This window comes from Lactuca serriola, chromosome 8, assembly GCF_051521515.1.
Source record: "Lactuca serriola cultivar US96UC23 chromosome 8, Lser_US96UC23_V15, whole genome shotgun sequence".
Classification (NCBI taxonomy): domain Eukaryota; kingdom Viridiplantae; phylum Streptophyta; class Magnoliopsida; order Asterales; family Asteraceae; genus Lactuca; species Lactuca serriola.
Genome location: NC_136415.1, coordinates 312,426,813 through 312,444,298, shown reverse-complemented (window position 1 = coordinate 312,444,298; position 17,486 = coordinate 312,426,813). Strand labels below are relative to the sequence as shown.

General features: G+C 38.6%; 1 protein-coding gene across 1 annotated transcript; it reads right to left on the bottom strand.

Annotated features, from left to right (window-relative positions):
• Nucleotides 1-11,982: 11,982 nt before the first annotated feature.
• Nucleotides 11,983-17,159, bottom strand: LOC145069633 (uncharacterized). Its single transcript, XM_079016582.1, has 12 exons — nt 16,927-17,159; nt 16,767-16,858; nt 15,922-16,488; nt 15,667-15,749; nt 15,284-15,598; nt 14,993-15,039; nt 13,898-13,971; nt 13,762-13,813; nt 13,049-13,113; nt 12,638-12,762; nt 12,409-12,549; nt 11,983-12,231 (listed from the first exon to the last, which is right to left on the bottom strand). Exons 5-10 carry the CDS (start codon nt 15,354-15,356, stop codon nt 12,729-12,731), a joined length of 345 nt encoding a protein of 114 aa, XP_078872708.1. The 5' UTR covers nt 15,357-15,598; nt 15,667-15,749; nt 15,922-16,488; nt 16,767-16,858; nt 16,927-17,159; the 3' UTR covers nt 11,983-12,231; nt 12,409-12,549; nt 12,638-12,728.
• Nucleotides 17,160-17,486: the final 327 nt, after the last annotated feature.

Sequence of the window (17,486 nt, the reverse complement as noted above, 5' to 3'; positions counted from 1 at the left end):
CCAAATAATAACTAATAAAATCTGTTGGGACACTCTAGAACATGTAAACACTTTGTATAAGTGTTATAAGTCCTAAGGGTTGCTTCTAGGTTGTTATGGGACAAGGCTAAAGGGGTTTAAAGTTTCCAAGGGCCTTATATAAGTGTTTACCACTCAATAAACTCCACAAAAGGATTTTACGGTCGTAAACCCTTGAGTTTACGGCCGTGAACTCCCAAACTTGATGGCATTTGGTGTTTTGAAGTGTTATTTGATTTCTAGAATAAGTTCTACTTGGTGGTTTAGTTCCTTGGGTAGTTTAGGACCTAGAAATACTCCTTTGAGGAGTTTACAGCCCCAAGGCCAATTCCCTTAGATTTTACGGCCGTAAACTCTCATGGGATGGGTGTTTTTATGTTTTCAAGCCCCAAGCACAAGTAGGATAGTTTCTAGGCATTTGTTTTAAGCTAATGAAGGTCCTAGGCACACTTTGGTGCCCTTGCTTTATGTTCACGGCCCAAGAACATTACTAGGGCCGTAAACTCTCTTTGGGGAGTGTCTTTGATGTTTTAAAGTCCACAAATTAGCTAGGATCAAATAGGGTTAAATGTCCAAGGCTTAAGGAGTGTTAAAAACACCTTTTGGTCCTTGTTTTTGGAGTTCACGGTCCAAGAAGTTCTTGGGCCGTGAACACCCAAAGCTTGGTGTTTTTGATTGTTTTCTAGCCTCAAATATACATATATACAAGACCAAGCTAGTTACTTAACAAGGAAATGGGACTAGGTAGCATTTAAGCTTCATTTTGGAGTTTACTCTCCAAGAACGTTCTTGGGCGGTAAACTCCCGAATCTCATAGATTTGTTACATAATCTATGTTATTAAGCATATAATAAGCATTATAAAACAACTAGAGAAGTGTACTCACGATTTGGGACGAAAACCCGAAGATCCGTGAGAGAGAAAATGGCTTTTCTCTAGTTGGAAATGTGAATAATGAATGAATTTGGTTCAGAAATCTATTTATAGTCCTGAGATATTTTTGACTGAAAATATTTTTATTCCTGAAATGATTTCGAATATAACAGAGTGTTGGAATAACAGTGTTGCACAAAACCATAGTGCATCCACTCTCCAAATATTTACTGAAGTGTAAACCCTGGATTACTCCAACTTATACGAAAAGTCTGAAAATTGACTATTACTGTTATAACTTCTATTGAAGTGATATTGTTTGTACAGGATGGGAATTTTGGGTTGTCACATCATCCCCCCGTTAGAAGGAATTTCGTCCCGAAATTAGAATTTAAGCAATTAAGAAGTTACAAATAACTAAGCGAAAAGATGAGGGTACTTCAGTTTCATCTGATCCTCGCGTTCCCAAGTGAATTCCGGTCCTCGCTTGGCGTTCCAGCGAACCTTCACGATCGGGATACGGCTTTGCTTTGTCTGCTTGACCTCACGGTCCATGATCTCTACTGGTTCTTCCACGAAGTTGAGGCTCTCGTTGATCTCGATTTCGTCGAGTGGGATTACAAGAGTCTCGTCGGACAGACACTTTTTCAAGTTAGACACGTGGAATGTAGAATGTACGTTACGAAGTTCGTCTGGTAGGTTGAGTTTGTAAGCCACGGGGCCGATCCTTGGGAGGATCTCGAAGGGTCCTATATATCTTGGATTAAGCTTCCCACGCTTACCGAAACGTATCAAGCCCTTCCAGGGTGAGACTTTGAGAAGGAATCGGTCTCCCACCTGGAATTCCAAAGGTTTCCTTCGCTTATCAGCGTAGCTCTTCTTTCGGTCACTAGAGGCTTTCAATCGTTCACGAATTTCAACGATCTTCTCTGTCGTTTCCCGAATGATCTCCAGACCCGTGAGAGTGCTTTCGGGAACTTTTCCCTTAGCTAACTGGGTATCACCCACCTCAGCCCAACACAGAGGGGATCTGCACTTTCGGCCATAGAGGGCCTCGAATGGTGCTGCCTTTATGCTCGTGTGATAACTGTTATTGTAGGAAAATTCAACGAGGGGTAAATGGGTATCCCAAGCTCTTCCAAAGTCGATTACACAAGCACGCAACATATCTTCTAAGGTCTGGATTGTTCTCTCACTTTGTCCGTCGGTCTGTGGATGGTAGGCTGTGCTCATGTCCAGCCTTGTTCCTAGGGAGTGTTGTAGCGATTGCCAGAATCTGGAGGTGAACCTACTATCTCTATCGGAGATAATGGATATAGGTACACCATGTAGTCGTATAATCTCCCTAATGTATGTTCTCGTAAGTTTCTCCATATTGTCAGTTTCTTTGATAGGTAGGAAGTGTGCAGACTTGGTCAATCTATCAACGATGACCCATATGGTATCAAGTCCACCCGTTGTCTTGGGCAACTTGGTTATGAAATCCATTGTGATTCGCTCCCACTTCCATTCTGAGATCTCTGGTTGTTGTAGTAGACCGGAGGGCTTCTGGTATTCGACCTTAACCTTTTCGCAAGTAAGGCATTTACTTACGAAGGTAGCAATCTCTGCTTTCATATTAGGCCACCAGTATAGCTTTTTAAGATCTAGATACATCTTATCCGAACCTGGGTGGACGGAATACCGAGTGTTGTGCGCCTCGGTCATGACCAATTCTCGGAAACCACCATGTTTCGGGGTCCAGATCCGGTCCATGAAGTATAGAGCTCCGCCACCCTTGGCTTCTAAATTCTTATCCATTCCTCTTAGGGATTCACTCGTCACATTTTCAGGATTCATGGCTTCAAGTTGGGCCGCCTGAATTTGCTTAGACAAGTGTGAATGGATGGTTATTGACAATGACTTGACCCTGTGACCAGAATATTCCTTCCAACTTAATGGCGTTTGCTACTACGTTGGCTTTACCCGGATGATAACGAATATCGCATTCGTAGTCACTGAGTAGCTCGACCCACCGTCGTTGTCTCATGTTGAGCTCTTTCTGGTCGAATATGTGTTGTAAACTCTTGTGGTCGGTAAAGATAGAGCTTTTCGTTCTGTACAAGTAATGTCTCCAGATCTTTGGGGCAAACACAACTGCTCCTAATTCAAGATCGTGGGTCGTGTAGTTAACTTTGTGCGTTTTCAGCTGTCTCGAGGCGTAGGCGATGACCTTACCTCGCTGCATCAGAACACATCCGAGCCCTTGATTCGATGCATCGCAATAGACTACGAAGTCTTCTATTCCTTCGGGGAGGGATAGTATTGGTGCGGTGCATCAGGCTCGCTTGAGCGTTTGGAACGCTCTCTCCTGTTTCTCTTCCCAGTCAAAGGCCACGCCTTTCTGGGTCAGGGTTGTCAGAGGTTTCGCTATTCGGGAGAAGTTCTGTATGAATCTGCAGTAGTAGCCAGCGAGGCCTAGAAATTGACGAATTTCTGTGGGCGTCTTCGGTGCTGACTAGTTCTCAATGGCTTTAATTTTGGATGGGTCCATGTGGATTCCCTCTTCGCTTACCACGTACCCTAAGAATTCGACTCTTCGGATCCAAAATTCACATTTCGAGAACTTCGCATAGAGTTTTTCCGTTCGTAAAGTTCCAAGAACTTGTCGCAGGTGATCTCCATGCTCTTCCTTACTTCGAGAGTAGATCAGGATGTCGTCAATGAAAACGATAACGAACTGATCTAAGTAAGGTCGGCATACTCTATTCATCAGATCCATGAAGACTGCGGGCGCATTGGTCAATCCAAATGGCATCACCACGAACTCGTAGTTTCCGTAATGAGTTCGGAAGGCTATCTTCAGGACATCCTCCTCTAGCACTCGTAACTGGTGATATCCGGATCTTAGATCAATTTTGGAGAAGTAGTTCGCCCCTTGTAGTTGGTCAAATAGATCGTCTATGCGAGGCAGAGGGTAACGATTTTTGATCGTCAATTTGTTGAGTTCTCTGTAGTCGATACACATACGGAATGATCCGTCTTTCTTTTTAACAAACAAGACTGGTGCTCCCCAAGGTGAGAAGCTTGGTCTTATGAAGCCCTTGTTGAGCAGTTCGTTAAGTTGACCGGATAGTTCTTGCATCTCAACTGGTGCTAATCGGTAGGGCGACTTGGCTACTGGGGTAGCTCCTGGGACTAAGTCGATTCTGAACTCGACCTGTCGTTGCGGAGGTAATCCTGGTAGCTCTTCTGGGAAAATGTCGGGAAAGTCGCTCACTACTGGAATGCTCTTTAGTTCCTTCGTCTCTAGGCTCATATCGACGACGTGAGCAAGGAATGCATGGTATTCTTTACGCAGATACTTTTGTGTTTGAATACTTGAGATAATACGAAGACTCGCACCGGGTTTGTCGCCGTAGACTATAAGAGTTTCGTTAGACAAGAGGTTTAGACGGACTGCTTTCTCGAAGCACATGATGTCGGCACGATGAAGACTTAACCAATCCATGCCAATGATAACGTCGAAGCTTTTTATTGAGACCGGCATAAGGTCGATTGGGAATTGATGGTTATCTAGAGTTAGGGTATAGCCTAAGTATATGCTATTCGTACTTTCTGTTTTTTCATTAGCCATTTCTACTGTGAATTGTTCTTTGAGTGCGTGTGGTGGTTGTTTAAGCATGCAAGCAAATTTATGATTCACGAAGCTTCGCTCCGCTCCACCATCAAACAGAATGCATGCATAGGAGTTATCGAGGAGGAACGTACCAGTCACCACTGTCGGGTCAGCAACTGCTTCCCCATGGCCTATTGCTAGTACCCTCCCTGCTCCTCTTGCATTCTTCGCTTTGGGACAGTCCCTCTTATAGTGGCCTGCTTCGTAACATCCATAGCAGGTCGGGATCGCGCCAGAGCCGGGGACTTGGGTGATCGGCCTCGCCGGGGATTTACAGAAACGGACGGTGTGTCCTTTCCTGTTGCAGTTAGAGCACTGCATTTCACGGCATGGGCCGTTGTGGTGGAAGTTGCACTTGTTGCACTTAGGCAATCTTCCAGCATATTGCCTTATCGGAGCAGTATCAGCAGCAGGGGTTATCGCGGCATGCACAGCCACCGCTTGCTGCTTTTTAGCAGCTCGCTGTTTCTTCTTGTCTTCCCAGAACTTCCGCTTAGTGTCAGCGGGTTTGCAGGGTTCCGGGATGGCTAGGGTGGTTGTTGTTGCAGGGGTTTTGACTCCATGGTCAATGAGTCGCTGTGCCAGTTGCTTGGCACTGTCGAAGGTAGCGGGGTTTGATGATAGGACATTCCCCTGATACGGAGGCACTAGCCCCCATATGTACCTTTCGATCTTTTTCCCTTTAGTGGGGACCATATCGGGGCAGAGGGCCACCAGTTCGCTGAATATGGCGGTATAAGCGACCACGTTGGTGCCCTTCATGGTCAGGCTCCAAAGCTCCTGCTCCAATTTCTGGATTTCGCCCCTCGGGCAGTATTCCTCAATCATGTGGTCTTTCGTCGTTTCCCAGCCCATATCGTTGGCTACAATGAGGGTTAGGGCTTTAACATGGCTGTTCCACCACGTCAGGGCCTTTCCTTCTAAGGTGCAGGCGGCGTATTTAACCTTGCTCGCCGCAGGGCATGAACAAATTTCGAAGACCGATTCAGTCTTTTCGAACCATTGCGAGAGGGCAATGACTCCGTCGGTCCCATGAAAGGACTTCGGCTTACAGTTGGTGAAATCCTTGTAGGAGCACTCTCTCGAGCATACAGGGGTTTCAACCGAAGTTGATTCAATAGGGGTTCCACCTCTGCTGGCATCGGAGGAGTGATACTGAGCCATGGCAGTTGCCACTGCTGCAGCTACGGCAGCATTCAGGGCTGCAATATCGATGACCGGAGGAGGAGGTGGAGGTGGTGCAGGGTTTCGCCGTGTTGACCTTCGCGGAGGCATCTTTCAACTATAAGTTTATAAAGATAAGCAAAGTGGTAAGAATCAATTTGTAGGTAGGGTGAGAATGACACATGGACTAACTAACCATAGCCCAAACATTGAATGAGTGTTTGAGATCACAACAAAGAATATTAGTAGGAAAACACAAGTGTACAGATTTTTCCCACAGATTAGATAGACGTCAATATTACTGGTATTACCGATGTAACAAGTTCACGGAAAATCGACCTAACAGTAGGTCTTACATCATACCATATGGAAAAGTTTGACAGTTCTTAGATTCCTAATTAGAGTACTGAAAGTTAGGAATATTTTACAGACAAGTACTACTTAGAGCACAGATGTTAAAGGCTATTCCTTAACCAAAAGACAGAGATGTACTAGACATCTTCTAACGGCGATGGGAATTCCTCGGGCGAACCCTGAGGTCTGCTACTTGACGAAACACCTCCTGAAGGTGTCGCTCCTGAGCCCTCTGACGGGCTCGAAGTTCCAAGACTTCAGCTCGGTAGGCAGCTAGCTGTTGCTGCAGGGTTTCATTGGTTCTCCGGGTCTGTTCCATGTCTTCTTCAAGTACGGACTGTGTTGACACCAGAGTTGGCATCAATCTCCATGACCCGGTCGATGGCTGCTCGACCTTACTCAACATTACGAGCTATTCTGTGGATAATGACGGGCAAAGCTCGATCCGCAGAGCCACCATCGCTAACGTGGTAAAAGGTTCGGTCCCCAAAGTAAGGTAAGGGATGAACTCCCGAATCTCACAGATTTGTTATGTAATCTGTGTTATTAAGCATATAATAAGCATTATAAAACAACTAGAGAAGTGCACTCACGATTTGGGATGAAAACCCGAAGATTCGTGAGAGAGAAAATGGCTTTTCTCTAGTTGGAAATGTGAATAATGAATGAATTTGGTTCATAAATCTATTTATAGTCCTGAGATATTTTTGACTGAAAATATTTTTATTCCTGAAATGATTTCGAATATATCAGAGTGTTGGAATAACAGTGTTGCACAAAACCATAGTGCATCCACTCTCCTGATATTTACTGAAGTGTAAACCCTGGATTACTCCAACTTATACGAAAAGTCTGAAAATTGACTATGATTGTTATAACTTCTATTGAAGTGATTTTGTTTGTACAAAATGGGAATTTCGGGTTGTCACATGGCGTTTGTGAACATCAATGGTGTAGGCTAAGGTTGAGGTTGATAAGGTAGGTTATGTGGACACCTTGAGGGTTGAGTGAAGTAATGAGGTAAGGTGTTTTAAGGGTTGAAGTTTCGATTAAAGGGAGGTCGTGTGAGCTATTGGTTTTTACGGTATGTGAGAGGAGGGAGTCAGTTGAATTGTTGGCTTATGATGGCTCGTTTTGGTAATCTTCTTCATCATCTAGATCCATGTCTCGTTTGTATGATTGTAGAGATTACTCATCCGAAGATTTACTAGGATGAGGATATTTTGGTGGTCTACTAGCTGATAGTGGTGAGTGAGCAACTAAAGCAAATGGTCCACCAAGATCCATGCGGTCTTTCATTATTGTGGATTATTGAGCTTGAAGTTCACTGTAGAGTTTGTATAAAGAGAGAGTCTTGATCTTGTTGTCACATTGAAATCATTTTTACCATCATCCATTGTCTTCCCAAACCAGTCAAAAATTGAAGATTTGTTTAATGATTGCATTTGAGAATCTAGTGACGATAAGGTTTAATCTCTTGAAGGAGTCATCAAGACTTTCACAAGAGAAGAGCTTTAAAGTTGTTGAAGTCTTTCAGTGCAGTTTTAAGTTTCTTGCCTTATGCTTGTTTAGTTCCTTCATATAGATTTTTTAGGAATTCCTAGATTTCTTTGGTTGACTTGTAGTTGATGATGAGATCAAAGATTCCAGGAGGAACACCACATGATATTTCATAAAGGCAATTTCATCTTTCTCCATTTTTTCTATGTCACTGACAATGGGTCTGGTCATGGTGGCTCCTCCAGCGCCAAGTCTGGTACAATTTTGATCAATGACAATAGGTGTGAGGGCATGTACATGGGGTCCTTCTTCAACAGATCTCCAAACTTCCTTACCAAGTCTTTTTAAATACCTTTCCATTATTTGAGACCAATGATGGTACTCACTTGCAACAAATATTGGAGCTCGATTAGAATCTCCAACACTATTAGATATATTTAAAGAGTAATGTTGTGCCATTTTCCATAAGTTTTATTTTTAAAAAAAAAAAAAGATGAGCTAAGTGGTATAACAACATACATTGCTTACATCAAGTAATGTGTTTCAATATTACATGCCAAAATAATTAAAGTATGATGAAACAAAATATCCATTAGTTTATTCAGCCCAACCTGTTTCAACGGTTTCCTGAGAATACAAGTTAATTTAAAAAGTTCAACATAAAAATGTTGGTGAGTTCATAAGCATGTTTGAGAAAATGATTTGTATAATTTTGTAATCACCAGAAAATCCTATATTTTCTGAAAACAGTTCAGTATGTTTGTGTCTGATCTTGTATTAATGCATGTGTGTTATTGTTTACTAGTATGCAAAAGAAAATGAAGAAAATGAAAGAGAATGTATAGAGAATGCCCCCAGACAACCATATGTTGTCTAAAAGAGAATGTTGGTATACCAACTCCCAAGGTTGAGTATCGGTGCGAGTATGTTCCCGAGTAATCCATTTAGAAAAGAGGATGATCTCCCGTAAATTTGAAATGTTAATTCTTCTAAGTGAGTTGCTATAACCATACTAGATAATGACAATTTCGCCTGTCATGGCGTTGTTGGACGCCGGCGGAAATAGAATAAGGTTTTCGTCACCCTAGACTGGTTTAGTCTAACTGTAGCGAACAGCTCAGGTATGGGGTGTCATCCCCGTATAGATCTATACACAAATCCCCGCTCTCCCTCCAAGAGACTCTGGTTATAACTACAGGCTACGATCATACATTCAATAGGTGTCGACCGACATGTCTCACTAGATCCTTAATCGAAATTTACGCGAAGAGAAACATATAAAACACACTCTAGGCCCAATGAATCATGTAAGCGAACAACTAAGGCTCACTAAACATGTAAGTCATTTCAAGGCTCGAAAGGAATGAGATTATATAACATGCGCCCAAAATATATGTAAAAGGACACTAAGGCCCATCTCACATGTGTGTTATTTACAGGCCCAAATAGCACGCAAAGAGTATCCAAGGTCCTTCGAGCATGTTAGTGGGTCAATAAGGCCCAATAAACATATAAAGATTATTCAGGACCTATCAAGCATATAAATGGGTCACCAAGGCCACATAACCATGAGAATTACATAATTAGCCCGTTTGTTCTTATATTGCTAGTTTTAGCTCAATTATTTACCAGAATGACATAAAAGGCCCACTTTTTGTAAAAATCACATACTTGGCCCATTAAGCCAAAAATTTACATTTAAGGCTCGATTTTGGTAAAAATAACATTTTAGGCCCCTTTTTAGAACAAAACTTGCATTCTAGGCTAGCTTTTGTAAAAATAACATTTTTAACTCACTTTTGTCAAAAATATCATTTTTGGTTTTGATTTTTACAAAAATATGTATTTTCGGCCCATTATAGATAATTTCATCTTTTTGGCCCAAATTTTAATAATTTCACATCTTTAACCCTTCTTATCAAAAATTTATATTTTTGGCACAACTTTGTTGAAAATGACATTTAAGCCAACAAAAGATCAAAAATTACAATTTTTGGCCCAAAACCGTGAGAAGCCCAAATAAGTCCCATTTACAAAAATGTTTACATTTTTAGTCCTTGTAAGGTTTAAAATGTTGAAATTAACCATGTTTAGCAAAAAATATCCTTTTGAACCCCTTACTAGCTGTGAGTTACATAAATAACTCATTCTTTTGTCATTTTGTCACTTTTAGCCCCTTTTATGAAGTTTTTCTTAGCTTTAAGTAACTTATATGTACTTTAAAACCTTTTTCTTGTAAGATAAGTTGAAATAATTGTTATGTTATACCAATATCATCATCCTTTAGTAGATCTTTAAGTTCATCAAGTTTACAACACATAAACACATATGTAACTAGAAAAACACACAAAATCATGCATACACACATAGATCTACACAAAACAACTTGTATTCTCCCCCAAAACAAAGTGAAAAATCAAAAATAGGGGTATGAACTCAGATTGCTTTGAAGTTTTCGGTTTTTGGTGAGGGAATGAGAGGATCTCGACATTAACAAGCTTTCTTGAAGCGATTTTTGAGATCTATGAACTTCTAAGAGCATGGATCATGAAATGAAGTGTCAAAGTGTGAAGATTATCATAAAATGAAGTTAATCATCAAGCTTAAAGAGTAGCTTACCAAATAAGTGATGATCTTTGAAGAAAATCTTGGTGAAGACCCTAGTTCATGAATTTTTGGAAGGAGAAGTGGTGAAATTTTCCTTGGGTTCTTTGGGAGGTATGAGAGGAATGAAGAAAGTGTTCTAAGTTTGAAATGAAAAATGGTGGTGGGTAAGGCCTTATGGCCAAGAGTTAGAAGAAGAGGAAGGGAAGAGAGAAATTTGATGTGATGGTTGCATGGATGAATGGGATTTTCTTGAAATGTGAGGGGTAGTTACTTGGAAGTCCTCTAGTTAATAATGAGATGGCTCTTCCCTAATATTCCATTTATTATTAATATTATTATTTTTTGTAGACATAAGTAGGCCGAGAACGAGGGAAGGGAAAAGAGAAGGGAAAACTTTGGGCCATACTAGCTCATATTTTACATTATGAGGCCCAAGTTGAGGGTTTTCGGCCCATTTGGCCCTTCTTATAGATTTACGGCCCAAAGGTGGTGAGGGGATGGGGCTTACGGCCCAATGAACTCCAAGAAGTTAGTTCACGGCCCAATAGGGATTATATAACCATCTACGGCTCAATAAGGCCCATGATTACAAGATGAGTCATTTTAGGCCTACATGATCCAAAATACTTTAGTTTCATGAATGTGGGTCCAATTAAAGCGCAATTAGGGTTCCAAGACCCAAAGTAATCAACTGAGAGTTTATTGGCCCATTAGGCCCAATAAAAAGGGTCCTGGTCCATCCTGAGGTGAACCGAGATATTTAGGGTTTCAGACCCATAGTTAAGTATAGGGGATTTATTGCATTAGGTTATGGAACTTCACTCAGGTGTTTTGATTCAAATGGATGATTTTAATTAAGCAAAGAGTATGATATCCGCATATAGTACAAGTCTTACAATAGTTGATGCTTACATGAAAATAGAATTTCCTAGCTAAAATGCTAGTTGTGACATCAATCGACGTGTTCTAAACGGGTCGGTGGCCTTGGTCGCTTCAAAAACTCAACCACCTCTTCGAGCCTATGAATTGTCAGACCACCTTCTTGGCGGAGCAAATTAATCACGATATTTAACTTATCTAAACAATCGACATACTTGTTGAGCAACTAAAGTCGCCGATTCTGGGACTTTTGTATGAAAAGTTTGGTTGAAGTGTAAATGAGTATTCTTTATAGAGATTCGGATGTGAGGAAGCCATCGATGACTACGAGAGTAGATGAAACTACACAATTGATTCTTGTTTCGAGTGCTTTTATGTTGGGTCAAAATATGGTTTATACTTTGCTTTTCTAGGCAATTATATTTTTCTGTAATATTTTTTGAGTTTACCATTACTAGAAAAACAGCCTTTTACGATGCGCAATGTGTGTCGTAAAACGCTCAGACGACGCGCAAATGCGTGTCAAGGAAGGCCCTGTCATAACGATAGGCGACATGCTTTTGCGCGTCGTCTATAGACGACACACATTTACGACATGCATTTACGACGCTCATTTACGACACGCAATGCGTATCAAGGAAGGCCCTATCATAAAGGAAGACGACACGCATTTGCGTGTCGTAACCTTACGACGCACATTTAGGACACGCATTGTGTATCATTAAAGCCCCTGTCATAAATGAAGATGACACACATTTGCGTGTCATAAACTTCAACAACCATTTACGATATGCATTTACGACGCGTCTTTACGATACTCATTTACGTATAATACAAAAATGTGGAAACAAATATATAGCAAAACAATTAATTTCATTCAATAACATCATGACAAAAAATTGTAATACATTGGTATTATGAGGATCTGATTGTACATTGTCATTAAGAGGTTTTCCCTAACTATATAACCTAATACTACATTGCTATTAAGGGAGACCTTGTTTCAGATATTATGTCAAAAAAATCCTCCATGTCACAAAATTGGTTGTTGTCCACAATCAACAACCTTTAGAAGTAATTGAAACTCAAATAAAAGAAAAACAGATAATGCAAATCTGGACCTGGTTTATCTCCTCTTTATTGTTATTGAAACTCTCCAACGGCTTCCATGAGGCAAGCTGCAAGATGAAGCTCAACATTGTCACCTCTAAAGAAGAACCATGGAACAAGTAAGTTCTTTCTTTATGTAAATCAACCAAACAAGTATGGGTGTCAAATAAAGCCTAACAACTCAAAAATATTGGTGTACTTTTGGACATTAGATTTTGTATAGTAGTAGTGCATGTAAAACTTACATTAAAGGATCCGATTCAAGAATGGACTCTAATTGATATAGAAGAGAATAAGGGTACGAGTAGCTGGATGGAATTGCTTCACTTATGATTTGAAGGACTAACAGCTTGGCTCTAATATTAGGCACACAGGGTCATTTTTGTCTGCAAAAAAAGTCTCAAAAATAAAAAATGGCCCTTTTTTGTTTGTGTGTGTGAGAGAGACACTTTATTAAATTTCAGTAACACTTACACTTCATAGTTCATAAGTGGTTGATACTTGAAGTTATTATATCCTTACAATTACCAGGCTTCATGAATAGACATGTGTTCCTCACTCTTATTTAACTCCTCGTGTGGGAATTCCTTCCTTTTACCCTGCAATTAATTTACATACCATCATCATCAGTAGAAATTAGAAAACTTTATTACAAGGGAGGCGGCAGAGGCTGGTGGTGGCCATCTAAAAAAAGCACCCCATGCTCTAGCCTCTCACTATTACACAAAAAAAATTAATCAACCCTCCGCTGCAAATGCAAGATATATAATAAACCTCAATTAGAACATGACACTTCTATATGCACTCTTCATTACTTTATTTGTGTCAAGGAAAGATAAGGATATATATAGATCACATACATAATACATTAATATGTATAATTACCATCTAACAAGACAATTCAAGTTAATTAGGATATATATTTGTGTAGATATGCCAGCCATAGCCATCTGCAGAGAAGCATGTGAAGGAAGTTAAGATATATGAATATTAAAATGTAAAAGTAATTAATGAAAATCAATTTAGATATTTCAAGTTGCAACAATATACTGAATAAAATATTTTAACAGAAAACCAATTACAAACTTATAGCAACTTAAGAGCTTAATGATTCCACCCACCCCAATGGAATTGAATCCCGTCATTTGGCAACTGAAAATGCCATGGAATGGAATCTCGAATTCCAATTTCGCTGGATTCCATCAGAATCCACAAACCAATTACAAACTTATAGCAACTTAACTTGAATATGAAGCAATAGAATAAATTCCCTCACCTACGTAAGCTAAGCTATTACCACTTAGGGATCATTTGACACCAAAGGCCCAGCAAAATGAGAGATCAAGCTGAACAATTAGCTACTCAAACATAACAATAAATAAACTTATTTCTCTTAAGGAAAAAGAGGATAGCATTTTTATTGACATATGTTATAAGTATCAATTAGAAAGTGCACGAATACAAGGCAAATACAATTAGGGTTATGTGGTAGCATATATGTATTCCTCTAGGTTAATTAGGGTCATTCACTTGATTTTTTTCTCCATGATTTCATAGCACAAACTCTAGGTTAATTTAGAAATATAATAAAGCCAAACCTCTCCAAATTTTGCATCTAATGAGGATCCACTTCTAGATTCCCTTAGTTTACTGCCAACCATCATCACATATGTCATTGAGAATGTTGTGGTAAAAGTAAAGATGTGAAATATAGGAAAAGATGAAGCCTAATACCCTGCATCAACCCCTTTAATAAAAGTCGAGAATACTCTGCATTTTCCGTCGGTAGATGTTGTAGCAATGAGAACCTGTCAAAAATAACTAATTATGTCAAAATAATAATATTTTCTAACATATAATTGTCTAAGAAACAACAAAAGAAACTTATAGTTATATTCATTCCCTAATATATGTGGTTAAAAAATCCTAGATATGGGATGGTCAGAAGAACAATGAATGTATAGAAAGAAAGCTTAATATTAAATTTAAAGTGGCAAACTGGAAAAAAAATAATAATAATAGTCATGTGAAATAAGAGAAAATACAAACATTATTAGGATGCCAGACAACTCTGGTCACAGAAGAATCATGCTTTTTCCTGATTAGCTTACTAACCCACCTGAGGAAATAAATATTGTATGTGGTTTGTCAGCAACTAAAGAAGTTAAAAACCCAAATAGTCAGCTATTAGTACCAGTTATTCTCCTAACCTCCACACCAGTTATTCTCCTGCTCATAGTAACATATACAAATAGTTTTAGCTCCACTTCCCACAACAAATTTGTTTCCTGTGAACCATAATTAGTGACTAAGTATAATGAAGCAGAGAAGGGCTCTACAAATAAGGACATATTATTGAGAGTTGAGACATGCAGGAGTTGGCTCTTTTCAAGGACATGACCTCAAATAGGAGGGTGTGGAGGTTAGAAATCAATGTAGTGGAGTATTATATTCCTTTTTATATGTTCGTAATTTCCAATTAAAACATGTCACCTGTCCACTCGTTGTATTTGATGAGATAAATCCCAATAATGAGTTGGTATTTTATATGTTTGTAATTTCCAATTAAAAACAAACTGATATCAAGACTCTTTTTGTTGGTTAATTTTTTTTTCTAAATGCAAACATGATCCTAACACTATCTAGAATTTTTCTAGAAAATAATATACACAACATAAACCATGTCACACAAAAGATGATCAGTTACTAAATTCAATCACCTTGATGCATAATATAGAGTAGGAACCAGTTCCCTTCAGTAAAATGACTACAGTAAGTATATAAGCTTTGGTTGGTCAGCAAATAAGTATAAGATTACAAGAATAGTACCTCTGGGAAGAACCAATAGCAGCAATAACACAGAACATAAAAACAGCCTGCATGAAATTAAAATAGGTCAACAGAAGCATAAAGATCCCCACCAAATCAAATTGAGTCCAAAAACTTGATGAATGTTACACAACTTCTACATAAATTTTCCTTTGTAATGCCATTAAAAATTTGAACCAGTCAGATAAGAAAAAAGAGCACATGGTTGACATATAGAAAATTATATTCAAGTAGAGTATTAAACAAAATATAAATTAAACTACACCAACATATATAGATAAGTTTACTCACTTGAACATAATTCATAAGTGGAACTGTCTTCCGCAACATGAGGCATATCACAACCTATAACATAGCAGAACATATATATAATTGTTACCCAAAATGCCCTTTCTCCAATTGATCTTACAATAAATGATAATACGTATATTCAGGAGCCAGATAATTAGTCAGGAGTCCCAACAACGGACTGTTTTTGACATTCTCTTCCTGGTGTAGTATTAAAATCATTTTCCCCATAAATAGAGGTCCTGTTTTCTGATGCACCCCTGATAAGTCCTCTGTACTGTCAATCAGACCTACCTTCGATAGCCCAAAATCTGACACCTATAGCAAATAATCATTTTATAATTATTAGTAATTGGTTGCTTATTCAGAAATTTAATTTTATTTACCTTGATATGGCCATCTGGACCAATTAACAAGTTGTCTGGCTTTAGGTCTCGGTGAATGATATTAAATACTCCCGTGCAAGAACCTAAAAACAATCAATGAAATCATATCACTTCTATGGGCGAATATCTACTTTAGTGTAAGTACATGGATATCATGGGTAAAGAATTGTTACATGTACATCCTATACAGAGTAATAAAGTAGGAGTAGGTTATTTCCTATGGTTTACTTAGAAAAGAAAGGGGGAAAAACTTACAGGCTCTGCTATATAGATACGTGCCAGGTTCTTCAAAAGGTGAATTGAGAGAGACACATACGTTTGCAGCATTCATGAGAGAGAGAGAGAGAGAATACTTACTCCAGCTTTGGGTTCCTGAATAAGAACATCTTCAGGTGAAAATCTTGTTTCCTCTAGAAACATGAGAAATGTTTTTTTGGAGAAATGCCAACAAAGAGTCGACAAATCCAATAGATATTTAAGCTCAGAAACTATTTCAGGACATGTAAGTTGCAGGATTTCTTCACCTCCGTATACACTACTAACATGCAAATAAATAGTTTCAACATATGGTGCAAATAAATCTATTAAAGAAATTACAGAAGAGCTGGAAAAGTATCAGCAGAATACTGATGCATCAGGTAAGAATACAAGGCAATAAAGTTGTTTCCTTTTGACTTACTAGGCTTAATAGGGGCAAATTCGTAAAAAGAAATACCCTATTGTGTGCAGTTTCACAGTGGGAAAAAGATGCTCTTGTGGGGATTAAGAAAGGAGCTCCATTTTCTCTTTTCCTGACACAAATGTATTTCTCTAAAGTTGCATCTGCATGCAGAAACAGACAACATGAATTATTCACAATGAGTAAAATCCCACACTAAATCAAAATTTTGTCTGAACCAACTTCTTTGTTATCTTGTGATTTGTGTAAGTATATTATTATTTATATTTCTCAAAATAAAATATTTATATATTTTGACAAAATCATAAAAGCATATACCTTTAAGGCTTTGAGAAACTTTGTTAATATATTATTATTTATAATTCTCAAAATAAAATATTTATATACGTTGACAAAATCATAAAAGCATAAAAGCATATACCTTTGGCTTTTAGAAACTTTGCAGTTCCACTGTGGGCAATTGTTCCAAGAGAGTCAACTAGTTCTTGGTGAGTCATACCAATACCAGAGTCCCTGAATACACATATGGAAATTAGTAATTTTTCAATTAAATTTTATTTTAATTAAGATTCTTAACTTACTGAATGGTAATTATTCCATTTTCTTGATCGGTTTTAATACATATGTCATGTTGTGAAGCACCCTCCAAAGCTGTTGATCAGTAACACTAAGGAATCGAAGCTTGTCCAAGGAATCACTTTCATTGCTGAAAGTATGAAAGATTTTGATTTATTTAAATGTTAGATGAATAAATGATCAACATAAGGGCTTAAAAGTAAACTAGAAATTTGCAAAAGTTTGAAACTTGCCTGATAAGTTCACGAAGGAAGACCTCTTTGTTGCTGTATAATCGTGTATGAAATTGTTATGAACAAAAGGTTAAAGGATTTGATTTACCAGAGGACCCGGGGGGAGCTTGAGGGATAAATTTGCAGTCATCGGGCCCACCTTGACCTAATAATGAAGCGATGCAAGCACAAATGTGCACAGTGGCCCTTTTTTCCCTAAATCTAGATCTACAACCACAACTCTTATGCTTCCAACGATCAATAATTACAATTTTCATGAATATGATTTTCTTTAAAATAAAAGGTGAAATGAGGAGTATAAAAAATCCCCTAACAGAAACACAAACTAAAAC

Bases quoted from the DNA above. Each gene is read 5' to 3' on its own strand.
- LOC145069633 (XM_079016582.1), bottom strand. From the start codon at position 15,356: ATGTTCTGCTATGTTATAGGTTGTGATATGCCTCATGTTGCGGAAGAC. The intron at 15,040-15,283 runs GTGAGTAAACTT...AATTTCATGCAG, and splicing joins CACTTATGAATTATGTTCAA to GCTGTTTTTATGTTCTGTGT. The intron at 13,114-13,761 runs GTTTGGCTTTAT...GCTTCTCTGCAG, and splicing joins TAGATGCAAAATTTGGAGAG to ATGGCTATGGCTGGCATATC.